Source organism: Bombus huntii, chromosome 2, assembly GCF_024542735.1.
Source record: "Bombus huntii isolate Logan2020A chromosome 2, iyBomHunt1.1, whole genome shotgun sequence".
Classification (NCBI taxonomy): Eukaryota; Metazoa; Arthropoda; class Insecta; order Hymenoptera; family Apidae; genus Bombus; species Bombus huntii.
Genome location: NC_066239.1, coordinates 559,188 through 573,498, shown reverse-complemented (window position 1 = coordinate 573,498; position 14,311 = coordinate 559,188). Strand labels below are relative to the sequence as shown.

Genomic DNA, 14,311 nt, shown 5'->3' with positions numbered 1-14,311 from the left:
TTCTTCTTATTACAGAATTTTTTGGTGGAGATCTGATTATCGATGCAGTTTTGTAGTCTTAAGGATTTTAGGAGGCAGTATTTTCTGAAACTAAGGGAATTTTGTGACTGGAGTCGGTTGGAATAGGAGAATCTACCTGCAAGGCGATTGGCGCGAAAAAATATAACCCTTCTGAGTTTGCAAAGAATGGTTGTTGGATTCTTCTCACGTGGCGACGCGATGTGACGGTCTATTAGGTATCCAGCTCAATCGCAGCTGTGTTACTTACATTGCTTAGATAAAGGATATTTAAAACTAGAGAAATTTAAAATAAAAGGTGTTTCTGTTTTTTGAGTGCTCTTGAAGGTATCTCAAGAGTGTGGCGGAGACAGGATATTTTCCATGCGTAATAATAGTAAGATAATTAAATGCATTATTTAGTGTAAGGACATGTAAGAAATACATGTTTCACAGTAGTTTATATTTCGTAATTATGCAATGTGAACTACATGTCACTGCCGCTATTTCTAAGATGCTTAGCTAATCTCTGAGTCGATACGATACTGTACGTTCGTCATCACGGAAAAGGATGGGCCTTTTACACTCCTACGAAGGCAAGGTGCTTGTTGCCATTCAATTAGACAAATTCTACGTCGTTCCTTGTCCACTATTTTATGCTTTTATATTCTACGTGGATGCTTCCAATGCAATAACGCATACGCTGCTACGGACGCAGAATTCACTGTAGTGTCACCGACAGTTTCTTTCGAAGATCTCGGAAACTAAGCCCTTACCGAAGATCGATGGTTATATGTACAGGAAAAAATTGTGTAAAGCGTTCTCAACATACATATTTCAAAATCATTGTAATTGGGGAGGCGGTAACTTTTTGTATAGTTTCACTTGATTGACCAAATGAAAATTAGAATAAAGCGCAATATTCCATATATCAATCGATTCGTCAAAGATTATTTCACGTTAATGGAGAATCGTTCGCTATAACTGCGAGTGCCTATTCCAGAATGAAGTGTACCTAATCGGAATGACAATTTAATCGAAGTTTTTTTCGCTAACTGAACGTTTTGGAAACTGAGGCCGAACGGGGATCATATGTACAGGAATAACTGGTTCAAAATATTGATTTTAATGGTAAAATCTTGAAAAACCTTTCCCCAAAAGCAATACGATTAATCACAATAATATTCAATGCAATTTTAAGAATCGATAATGTTACCTAAGCCAGGCAAAGAATCACACCAAACTGCATCTTACAGACCAATATCACTACTTCCTGTGTTTTCCCAAATACTAGAGAAAATAATATACGATCGCCTAAAACCAATAATAGAGAAAGAAAAATTAATACCAGATCACCAATTTGGATTCAGAAACAAACACTCCACGACAGAGCAAATGCACAGGCTCATTAACGAAATAATACTAGCATTAGAAAACAAACAATACTGCACGGCCCTCTTTATGGACATAGAGAAAGCATTCGACAAAATAAACCACGAAAGTCTACTACAAACAATCAGGAAACAATTCCCGGAGCAAATATACCAATTAATAAAATCTTACTTGAGCAGCAGAACCTTCGTAATAAAAATTAAGGACACATACTCTGAAGTCAAAGACATCAAGGCAGGGGTATCGCAAGGAAGCGTCTTAGGCCCGATATTATACACATTATAAATGACCGACATATCAACATCTACCAAGAGCAAAATACTGACATTCGCGGACGACACAATGGTACTAGTCAGGCACACTAACCCTGTGACAGCAGTCGCATTAATACAAGAACATATCACAAAAATAGAAAAGTGGCTACAACATAAACGAATAAAAGAAAACTTCAGTAAATGCAACCATATTACATTTACACCAAGGAAACGGAAATCATCAAGTATCCAATTGAATGGGACGTGCATAACACAATGAAAGCAAGTTAAATACTTAGGAACACTTAGACTCACAACTGACATGGAAGCAACATACTAAATCAATTATAGACTGAATACGGATAAAAAGAAGACAAATTTACTGGTTAACTGGTCGAAATTCTAAACTCAGCATAGAAAATAAATGAAAAATATACAAAACTATAATAAAACCAATTTGGGCGTATGGAATACTACTATGGAGCACTGCAGCAATGAGTCACATAAATAAACTATAGTTGTTACAATCGATAATATTCAGAACAATAGTCCTAATCCAGAAAGACCTAAAAATACCACTGGTCGAAGAAGAAATCGGCAGATACGCAAAAAATACAAGGAAAGAATGACAACACATCCAAACCAGCTGGCTGCTGAAGCGAGAAAACCCACATAAAAAGAAGACCAAAAAGAAAACATCCCATTGACCGCACTAAAGAAATAAAATAGACAAACTCCAAGATGGTATCCCGTTGGGGGTAAACATCCACGTGTTATTCAACAATAAAGTTAGAAAAATTTATCAAACGTCCAAGTGAACAAAGTATGAAGTACGATTAAATGAGAGAAAAAAGAGTATTGATTTTGACAACATATTTCAAGGTCATTGAAATTAATAAGGTGTGCCCTAATTGTTACATATAACTACTAACTTTGTTACAGTTATACTTATAAAAAACAAAACTTACATGAATATCCACAGTCCACTTATATTCGAATATATTTTATTACACATAGAAGATTCTTTATCATTCTCCCTTCGGGTTTACAGAGTTCTACTTCTTACATAATAGTCCTTATTCTGCATCTCGTTATCTATACTTAAGCTAGCTTATCTTATCTTATATTTCGTAACAGATTCTTTAACCAATTAACTGCCTTTGATGTGTATACATGTCAATCTAAAACTTTATTTCGGTGCGGTTGATGTGTATGCTCGTCGTGCAAATTAAAAAATTACCATTTACTATAAAAACCCAAAATTTAAAAAAAAAAATTTTAATAAATGACATTTAGTGGTATGTTCCCTTTATACTTCCACTAAAACTTACGTATTCCGTTTTATACATATACATATTTTTATTTTATGCATATTTTATACACACATATATAAAAAAAAGAGTTTGATTATTTGATTATTTTTTTTGTCATATCGGTTACGCTTCGTATAATGTATTGCTTTTTATAAATTGAGTTGATTATTTTCCCTAATGCATCGGCTATTCCTCGAATTGTTTTGTGTACTTTACTTTATTATTTTTTTGCAATTTTTACATTTTTAATAGTAATACCTTTTTTTCAACAATAAATTATTAATTTTTTATCGAATAGAAATGTAATCCTTCCTCTCATAAAATTTATAATGGGAGCATTTACCTTGCGGTCGACGTGTATACTCGTCATTGCTTGATTTTACCTGCGCACTTTATAAGGAACTTTTGAAACTAAATTCCGCAGTTAATAGGTTAAAAGAAATTGTGAATTAAATTCCCTATATTTTGCTTGATCATTAATTATATGCAAAGGTGTGTATGATAATTGTAGAAAGTTTTATATAATCTATGATACACGTGTCGTTTGGTTTCTTTTCCAGGCGTTACAAGTGATGTCGAAGGTGATGAAGGAGTGTTGGTATCACAACGCGGCAGCTAGGCTGACCGCGCTTAGGATTAAAAAATCCCTCGCAAACTACGGTGCGATGGAGGACTTGAAGTGAAACGAGGAGAATCAGCAGGTCGTCGAAATGACCGGAATACTAGAAGTGCTCGAAACATACTTGGACATTTACTTTAATTGTAATACTTTTATCGCAATAACACTTTTAAGTGCCGTGTTACTCCGCGAGTGAGCGAGAGAAAGAGAAGGGAGAGAGAGAGAGGAGAGAGAGAGAGAGAGAGCATGGGAAAAAGAGCGAAAAAGAAAGAGATAAGACATTTGGTCGAAAGTGAGAAATTCTAATAGTTGGATCAAAGAGCCTAACGAAAGACTGGTTAAAAAGATATTAAAAAAAGCGAAAAAATCGGACAAAAAAAAAAAGAAATAAATGAAATGGAGGTGACGTTCCTTTGATCGCGTTGACTTGGTCGAGTTGTAACCCTAATTTCAAGTTTCAGATTGTACGTATAAGGTAGCGGAATAATTCTATGTAAAGAAGTCGTAGTCGGGCAACTGAAAGGACGTCTTGTTTTAAAAGATAAAGGAAAGAAAAAGTAATAAAGCACGTTAGGGAGCAATGGCTAACAGAAACATGGACAGGGTTGGTGATGAATGTCCAAAATGAGAGAATATCAGGGCGTTCAGTTCCTGACGATCGATCGATCGATTGATTGAAACGGAATAAATAAACATGCGTAAAGTGTTCGGTTAATCGAATATGATATCGTGCCTGATCACATGTCACACACTTCTGCTGTATATTTATTAATAGTAATGATAAGATAATGACGTATATAAATTATTGAGTAATATTAATGAATATTATTGAGTAATATTAATAAATATTAATAAATTTGTATATTAATATATACACATATATGTAATTACGTATATTCGTTGTTGGGCGATCCGATTCGATTAACCGAAGTAATTTGTTCGTCGACTAGTTTGTAATGGCAATCATTTCAGCAAGATGATTAAAAAATTAACTATCGAATTCGATTGACCGATCGACAATGATTATTCCTGACAGGTGGACCTTCCTCGTCCAGCGTATGGGTTGAGACGACTTCACGAGAAAATAATGGCCTCCGCGTCACAATTTCATATGTTTTCGCTCTTTTCCTTATACATTTTATACATATATAGTTTTCTTACTTTATTCAAAATTTACACATAGTGTCATATGGATTTATTCGCCTATTTTACCGGTGCGTGCAGAGACTAAGTTTCTTTTTCCTTCTTTTATGGAAGCGTATCCATACACATCATGTTAGAAAAAAAATGCATATCCTTATTTCTCGTTCTTGCGATTAGACAGAGTCGAATATTTGCATCGATTCTGTACATATATACAGGGTAGTTAGCAAGAGCCGAACAATTTATGGTTGTCGAATAGACACGTCACACAGAAGTATACGTGATTTTGTTTTTGTTTGTAAGAGAAGCTATAATCGAGATGAATGCTTAAACAAAAGAAACAAAACTACTAGTATTCTTTATTTAGCATTTTTTACGTGATCTTTTATTCAACAGAAACAAACAATACCTTTTACATATAGGTATCCTTTTCGCAGCGGTAAATTTCCAATTGTTCTCAAAGTTTTTACAACGAATGACATTTTCTACTATTTGGTTTGGTTCGTTAACCGGATATTACACACACACGTACACATATACACACATCTGATACGACTACACGTATTCTTAGCGTTAGACATACCCAGATGTTTTGCTCAAGACGAAATATTTTTGCGTATTAATCGTGATACGCGAGCTGAAGGCGGTGCGTCATGATACGCGGGACTTTCGAAGCGTGTTTCCTTTGTAACACAGGAAGGCTGAAATTAAAGGGTGCTAAGCTCAAGAATGAATGTTCGTTTACGTATGAAAGGTACAGACTGAGCAACTGCGGAATAGAAGATAGAAAATGGAAGAAGAGACAGACTGCGAACCTACGACTGAAAGGTAGCGAAAAAGAGAGTTTTAAAAGAGAACAAAGAGGACAAATGAAAGCAAATTGATACAGAAAAAAAGAAAACAAAGAAAAACATTGGAGAAACTATATTTTCGTGAATTTTTTCATGGATCGATGAGAAAGGGAAGCATAGAGAAAGAGAGAGAGAGAGTGAGAGAGAGAGAGAGAGAGAGAGAAAGAGAGAGAGAGAGAGAGAACGATGCTGATGCTTCAATTGCGAACGCGTGTTCTCCTTGAATATTGTTAATTATCGCTCCGACTTTTTCATGAGTGATATTTTATACGTTTCCTTTAGATTCGCATTTTGAGGAGCAAGGTAAAAATATTCATAATTGTAACACGCGTTCCTATGTGCCGCGGTTCCCGAAAAGCAATCATGAGAGACAGAGTTGTGCACGTATTTGTTACATAGTGAAAACGAGCGAGTAATATGGAAATATGCGTATGGTATGTCTCTACGAAGCTAAATTGTGTTTAACGACCACTCGTCGCGGCTCCAAAGAAGGCTGATTGATTTGGTAATGTTAAATAAGAAGAAAAAGGGAAAAGATAATTAAGGACGTCAAACTTCCTTCGACGGAGGTACATGGTTATGTTATCGTATATTATCGTGAAACAGAGCCGACACATTCGGAAAATGGAAAATGGACACAAGAAAGCATAATTGGAACCGGACAGGAAAGAACATGAAGTAACAAGAACGATAGTAAATAGTGTGTAAGAGAACACCGAGAAAAAAGGGAAAAGGTAAATCGAGTCATTGTCATCCAATAACCAGCGTAAAAGTCTACAAACTTGCGATTAATTATGGTATAATTAATGGAGGGTCCTTCGATATACACATAATTGTATTTTTATATTGTTTTTTTTATTAACTGCGTTCCTGAAAGGGAAAGTTCAACGGATTTTTCTCTTTTGTTTTTTTAAAAGGAACTTTATAAACCATTCGAAACCCAGCTGCTACGACCCTTTTATTACGAAAAAACAAAGGAAAAAGAAACAATCACAACGTCGATGACTCTTTTTTTTTTCTTTGGAAGAAAAGCGACATCGACAGTAAGAATACTGATGTACGATCCAATTAAAATTTGTGTATAAACGATACAAATCTCTTATAAAGGTGGGAACAAGACGTATCTCTAGAATATTTTGTCAATAAACAAATTAATAAAATTCGTTTCTCTTCGACGACCGACGATGAGATTCTTCTCGTAATTCATCGATCGAGCGTTACCGACCGGAGATGCGTTTATTCGTAGCGACATCGTGAACGCTGCAATTCACCAAAAGACTGAACGATTTAATATTGTTCGATTATAGTAAGTAAACTATTTTACATAATCCACGAAAGAGAAGGAAAAGGAGATGATACAATAGCTGTTAACCTCGTGACGTGTTCCGCGCGTGCATCCGGCTCCTGGCTCGCTGTCCGTTTTTTCTTTTTAAATGAACGAATGCTTCTTCGGTGTGGGACCGCATTTTTTCCATCGACGTTCTTCTCGTACACATTCCTATTACGACGTAGGTTAATTTATGATATTATAAATAATAACAATACATACATAGAATTACTGTGGGTCAATGTAGTTCCACCAACAAATTCACTCAGAACTTATTTGTTAAAACGCGTTTGAAAGAATCACCTTGTCGTGGAACTTTATCGACGGTAACGTGTTTTCACAGATGTTTCCATATTACTAGTACAATTTTGTGCCAATAAGAGATATCGAGTTTTAATTAAAGTGAGTGAGTGAGTGTGTGAGTGAGTGAGTGTGTGAATGAGTGAGGGAATGAGAAGTGAGTGAGTGAGTGAGTGAGTAAGTAAGTGAGTGAGTGAGTGAGTGAGTGAAAGTGAGAGTGAATGAGTGAGTGAGTGAGAATAAGTGAGTGAGTGAGTGAGACCAATAATGATATAATGTGTACAGAATATTCTCGTACGCGTCTATAACTACGTGTTTGCGCACTCTTACATACGTAGAGACGTTCGTTGAAGGAAAAATATCTTTGATTTAACTTGTTAAAGCCTCACATGTTACCAGTGCTTTTTCTTACTGCCCCATTTTATAAACACGTTTTATAAAAAGTGTTACTCTAGACTTTAGACTGAAAAGATTTTATCAAGAATAGAAGATGAATTATAGGGGGTCCGAAAAAACGTTGTGTTAAATTTCGTAGGGGTATATGATATGTATCGTACTTATCGCAGTAAACGTTTAATACCATAGATAAATTAATTATACATGATATATTCTTTTAATTTTAAATAATATTACATATAAATAGGCTAAACTAAAATGCTTTATAACTCTAAACAAAATAATTTTTAAACTCTTTTTTTTCGAAGTATCTACACAATGTTATCAAGTCACTATAACGACCACTACATATTTTTATTTATAACAGGAAACAAAATCACTTTTAACATTTTGACTGCCACGCCAAAATCACATGTTTCGCGCAGGACGCCACCGGAGTATTTTTATTGTTCAAAGCATATAATGGCAAAATAATAATAAATTGATGATGTAAGACAACATTCTTCCCCAATGGACCGTTTATCTTATTGGTGGTCACGGGTGACCACCGTGGCGCCTTGGTAACAGTTGATAGCGACATATTATAACAAGGCTTCGTTTATTTCAACAAATCATTCGCATTCGTTATTTCGTCGTAAGCAAATCGTCCAGAATATATTGCTGAAACGTGTAGAAGTTATTAGTAAACAGTATTTGCTCATTCTATATACAGGGTGGTTGGTAACTGGTGGTACAAGCGGAAAGGGGGTGATTCTGCGCGAAAAAAGAAGTCGAAAATATAGAATAAAAATTTTTCGTTTGAGGCGTTGTTTTCGACAAAATCGACTTTGAATTTTCGCTCGGTACGCGCGCATTTTATCACGTCTCGTTATAACGGATCTCACTGCAGATCGTTGTCTCGATGGAAAAATTAAAAAAAAAAATTTTTATTCTATGTTTTCGACTTCTTTCTTCGCGTAGAATCACCCTCTTTCCGCTTGTACCAACGGTTACCAACCACCTTGTATAAGAGTAAAGTATGTTCACACTTCACTAACTTTAATTATATGATTATAAAGCAGAATTTACGATTATTTTCTAAGGTGTGTTTATAATAATATTCGTAGATTTCCCCTCAAAGATATGGACGCAAACAGTGCACCGTTAGATACAAGATTTGTTCTCATTTTTCTTTTATTGATGTTCTAATAAGAATGTTTAATTGTTCAATGGGGCACTTTTTATTTCAAAGCATCTTCTATTTATCGGTTACATTCAGAATGCCCTAACTGTCAATTTTCATTCAATTTTTACAAGTGTAAGAAGTTCAAGCGCTCCGGTCACCAATGACCACCGTGGCGTCACAGGAGAAACCATGGCCATATGTGACCAACGTGGCAGTCAAAATGTTAAACACGTTTTTATTCGAAGAATTTTTTAAAAGTTACCTGCCACTATATAAGCGTCGTTGATCTTTGTTGTTTATAGCAAGCTGTTTCAAAAATCCCATATATTTGTGCGATTATTATCGAGTCGAATCTCCAATTTAGATTCTAATTAAAGAGTAAGAATAATAGTATCGATCCTGTGTCCATTCCGTCGTGTTCAGACTCAATCAGGAACTTTTGTCGAGCACTCCTGTTATAGATATGATCTCCATATCTCCCGCCGTTACATTTTCTAAGCAATTTTCGTGGTCGATGACGTTTCAAGAGTCGAGGATAAAAGGACATCGTCACCTGGGTCTCGAAATAGCGAACAGTCTGATTCATATCCGACGAAATGCCAAACTGCCAAATAGTATATTTTACACCCTAACTCTCCCAACCCTCCCCCTGTAACGCTCTTCTTTGCTCCCTTACCGCTTAATAAGCGCTCCCCAACTCCCTACTCCTCGATTTGTACAAAACAAGAAGGTGAAAGAGAGAGAGAGAGAGAGAGAGAGAGAGAGTGAGAGAGAGAGGAAGGAAAGTGTAATAAATAGTAAAAGATAAAAAAAAGAAGAAAGCGCAAAGTGTGCAAAACGTAGAGTGTAAACCTGTATCGTGTTAGAATGTGAGAAACCTGTACCTTCGAGGCGATGCTAGAGATGTCTAGCACCGTCCGCTTTTAGTTTAAAGCCGTGTTCCATCTTTTTCAGTTCGTCAGTTGCGTGCAGTTTAGCAACGATGCATATACATCGGCGATTACTATCGGAAAGATTTTTAAGGAAAAGGAAAACAATTTTTTAATTTTTCGTTGCGTCGCGTCGTTTCAATTGAACGTTGGATGTTGACGTGTTGATCGAAATATTAATTCCTTGAAATTGTTGTAAAATTGCCTTGGGAGTGTTTTAAAAATAATCTTTGTAATTTTTATAAAATGATTGTTGGATTTTTTTGACGATAACGTTTGTCTACGTTGACTACAGATATTTTTATTATTTAACGATTTTAATAATGATAAATTTATTGCTTTGGAATTGAGGAGGTCCTTTACTCTTTTATTTTAATATTCCTAATAATTAGTAGATATACTGCTTTCAAGTTTATTTTTATTACTTTGAAACTTGTTTTTTATCGCCTAGAGTTATATGAATATCCTATTATAATATACAATTATATACAATAATATACAATTCTATACATTAGTCAACACGTCAACGCGTATTTTATAGTGTTATTGTAATTTTTAAGTGTTAATCAACGTGGATGTTGGAACGTCGCTGTGATTCTACTCAGCTTTTATAATTGCGTTGTGTTATCACATTTTGCGTCAATCAACTACATACCAAATTAACGCCGATTAACGTTCGCATTATATTTGCAATTCAATCTTTTCGTGAGAAAGAAAGAGAGAGGGAGGAGTTGGCATATGTTGGCGTGTGTTGAAAATACACGTGTGTAGATTTATTCCTGCGTCCTTTGCTTTACGTTACCACTCATTTGTTTTTTTATTAACGATACGACCTTTTGTTTTCTTAGTGGTAGTAAATTCGTTCCACCCCATACTTTTTATTTCTATTTTCATACGAGTTTTAACACGAGTTTTAACTCCGCGAAACAAATCGTTTTTTTTTTTTGAGATTTTTTTATTATTTTCTATGAGGGTACACCTTTTCTTAACACTAAATCTACCGACATTTTGTGTATATCTATTCCTATCGTGTGTGGTCAAAATGACCGGCGATTAAAGAAGTAATAGTTTTTATGATTTAACTTAGATAATGGTTAATTTATAACTAAATGTATATAAAATGTTGAACTTTCACAAAATTTCGTCCAAATTTACTTTTGTTTAATTCAATCATAGACTTAAATAGAATTACACTTTTATTTATATAGAGATATATCTTATTCAACTTTGCTGCATTTTTTACAAATTATCTTATTATCAAATGTACATTTGCCGCATAAATATCTCCCGCATCTTAAACAAATTTTCGTAATTTTGTAACCTTTACAATCTTCTACGTGACAAGTTTTTTGTAGTAATGAATCTGAACTTGTTGATAGTTTCATTGCATGATTTTTTCCCCACGATTTCTTATGTAAAAGTAATGTATGCACTAGGTTTATAACAATTTTGTGAATTTTCTGTAAATTGGCCCCATACTGTAGATACCATTGCAAATTTATTGGTTCATAAACGCTGGCTTTTTTCGTTCTTATCAAATCGTATAAACCTCATAAAGTCAGCAAAGTCATTCCTGCTCATTGTTTTTAAAAAAAATGCAGGCCTCCAAATTTTATTTCACAAATATGAGACATCTAAATTTTTTGCCTGATATGCACCGCGGGCATATAGCAGAGCAATAAATGCATCTAGTTTTGTTGCATCTAGCTCCCTCTTAGTCCCCAATACTCTAAATGCTTCTGTACATTTTATTATATGATCCCTTATACGATGATCAATAATAAGATAAAATGCCGTTTTTACTTGTCCTTTCATTATATGTCGTTTAGCATATTCCTAAAAATATTATGCCAGGTTTGGGACTTGCATCTATTTCTTTCCAAACTGTTCCATCGGACCCAGTTTCACTCTCTGCTGTCAATGATAATTTCTTTCCTTTTTGCCCTTTTCTAGGGTAAATATTTATCACAGAATAATACTATGTGCGGAATACAAAATTATTGTCAAATTTGATATGCTTTACTTTTATAACAACTTTACACAAAATGCTCTGAGATGCTTCCTGTCTGAGTTTTAGAGATAACAAGTTTAGATGTCTAATTGACTAACAAACCGAGATGTATTCTAGTCGAAAAGACGATAGCAAGTAAAAATATGATCTGTGACGGCGATATTTATACGAAAATATTGATGAGTATTGACCGTTCTCCACCAACGGTTACTCGAAGGTGGAGTTGGGAAAGCTTTCCCCGTGTTTTATAGCAATGAGCAGTAATCCTAAGAAACTTCTCCACTTTTAAAATGTTTGTAACAATGGACTGTAAAAAATGCTAAATTTTGTGGCGGTTCCTTAGAATTATTATGGGCCTGAGTTGATATGTTTGACAGCTGGTGTCTATCTTGATCGAGGGATAGATTGTTTTATGACAAGATTGCGGGTGCAACAGCTGTTATTATTTGTTATTTCTGATTTTGTTTGTCATCTGACCTTGAGATAGGCTTTTATTTGTACTGATTGCATTTATTTTAAGAATAACTAACATATTTTGTCGGGCGGTCGAAATAACCGCTTACGGTAGGCAAGGCAGAGTACAAATTTTTCTCATCAAATAAAAGAGCAAACTAAAATTAAATACCGAAAAATATATTGTATGCATGTTTTAGGAAAAGTCAGAAATTATGAAGCGATATGATAAAGCTTAAATATGGTTAAATTTGTGCAGAAGTCGCATAGCGGTCAATTTGACTGCGCCGGTAGATTTAGTGTTAATCACGCGAAAATTCGATGTTGCATTTCGAGATTCGTATTATACGCTTGTATCCTCGCTTCATAGATTATATTTCCCTTTCTGTTGTTTCATGTTTGTGCGTGAAAATTTGTCTCTCTTTATTTCAGCAGATAGTCAAATTTCTTTTTTTGCTTGTTGCGAAAGAACGGAAATGCGTAAGACACGTAACTATAATCTTGTTTTCTTGGTTTAATCTTGTTGTTTTATTGAAAAGAAGAAGAAATTAAAAAAATATCTGTACCTACCATTATTAGGATTAATTGTAATAATTATTATTTTATTATAACTTCATTATTACCGTAGCGGCGATCTTTCTGTTTACCGTCATTCTTTTCCCAATGTATTATATCCTGTACATAACGGTGTAAATGTTAATCAACGACTTACATACGATAGGGTGAACACTTGTAACTTTCATAATGACGAAAGGGTGGATTGGTGGATGGTGTACTTTCTTTTGTTTTTCTAGTTTCACGTAACGTATGTTTGTAACAGACATGTTTTATTCCAATCTGATTCGTACGATTGCGATTAGAAAACATAAACGTGTCGCTAAATTACAAAGCAACTTGATTATATCGACTGGATAATTGAGTTCTTTTTTCTAGAGTGTAACAAAATCATCGATCGTAGAAGTTGGATAAGAACGACTAGGTTGAAATAGATATACGACTAGATAAAAAAGATTGTATATAAAAGATTATTTATTATTTTACGATGCTTATATTTATTCTAATTCTGTTAATCGACTTATTCGAATTTCTTTTATAGCTGATATCCTTAATTTTTGAGATAATTTAATGTTTCAAAATATTATTGACAAAATCTGTTTTTATTCTAGGTGATGAAGTATATATTTTATGTATAATAGTGCTCCCTTAAATTTTTCAATGAATTTAGGATCGATTTTAATATCAATAATAAAAAGCATTTTCCTAAACTATGGTTTGAAAGTAATATTATAGCTTAAACTTCTCTATATTCTTGGTTTTTAAGTCGTTTAAATTTCCTGTTCCAAAAATTAAAAATTTTAACATTTATGATAAAAAATCTACTACAGCAAAATTTTAATTCTATCGATTTAATAATTCATATATTTATGTCATTTTGTTGAGTATAACACATTAATCAGATAATTTATAATTACACTTTTATAGTTATAGTACTATTATCAAACTTATAAAAAGTACAGAATTAGTGGAATTAAAGGTACTAGGTTATTTCTTCCTTACTTCAACCAAAAGGTGATCTTCGATCAGCGACACGTTTATCCTATATCCTGTAAGTAAATCATATCTATGAGCAAAATTTTGTTCCATAACAACAAAAAATGAATAAAGAAATACGTAAAAAAGCATTGTATAAAATGGATGAAACAAACACATTCGTTCAATGATTGATCACCTACTGTTACTGTATGATGCGTGTCGAACGATGTGGGTGAATCTTAATAGTGCTAATAGATATATGTACCTAATGTTATTAATTATTAATTAACGATTGATTTGTAATTATAACGGGGCCACGGAATTCTTGAGGCTCGTCGAGCGCGAGTCCGTTTGACAGTCTTTTCACGCGATTGTCTTTTTTTTACGATCTCGCGAATCAACATAACATTTTTTAACGAAAAGGAAAGAAGGAGAAGATAATTGAAATGAATTAATCATCGAAACATAGTTTAATACGTGATATATCTATTCGAAGCCGTGGTCGCGACTCTCGCGAAATACTCGAAGCCTCTTGCGTTGCGTGTCCACGCAGACCCTACTAATAAACGCCATAGTGATCTGACAATGAAAAATAATTGGTTGGAATAAATTACATTTACATTGATAA

The 14,311-nt window shown here is 34.1% G+C and overlaps 1 protein-coding gene across 8 annotated transcripts in view; it reads left to right on the top strand.

Moving 5' to 3' along the window:
* Nucleotides 1–14,311, top strand: part of LOC126873472 (TGF-beta receptor type-1-like) — a 79,455-nt gene extending 65,144 nt beyond the window's left edge. For all 8 annotated transcript variants that reach the window (XM_050634379.1, XM_050634359.1, XM_050634351.1 and 5 more), the window contains one exon: nt 3,517–14,311. In XM_050634379.1, coding sequence (XP_050490336.1) covers nt 3,517–3,639 — 123 coding nt within the window. In that variant the 3' untranslated portion in view covers nt 3,640–14,311. The remainder of the gene's footprint in view (nt 1–3,516) is intronic.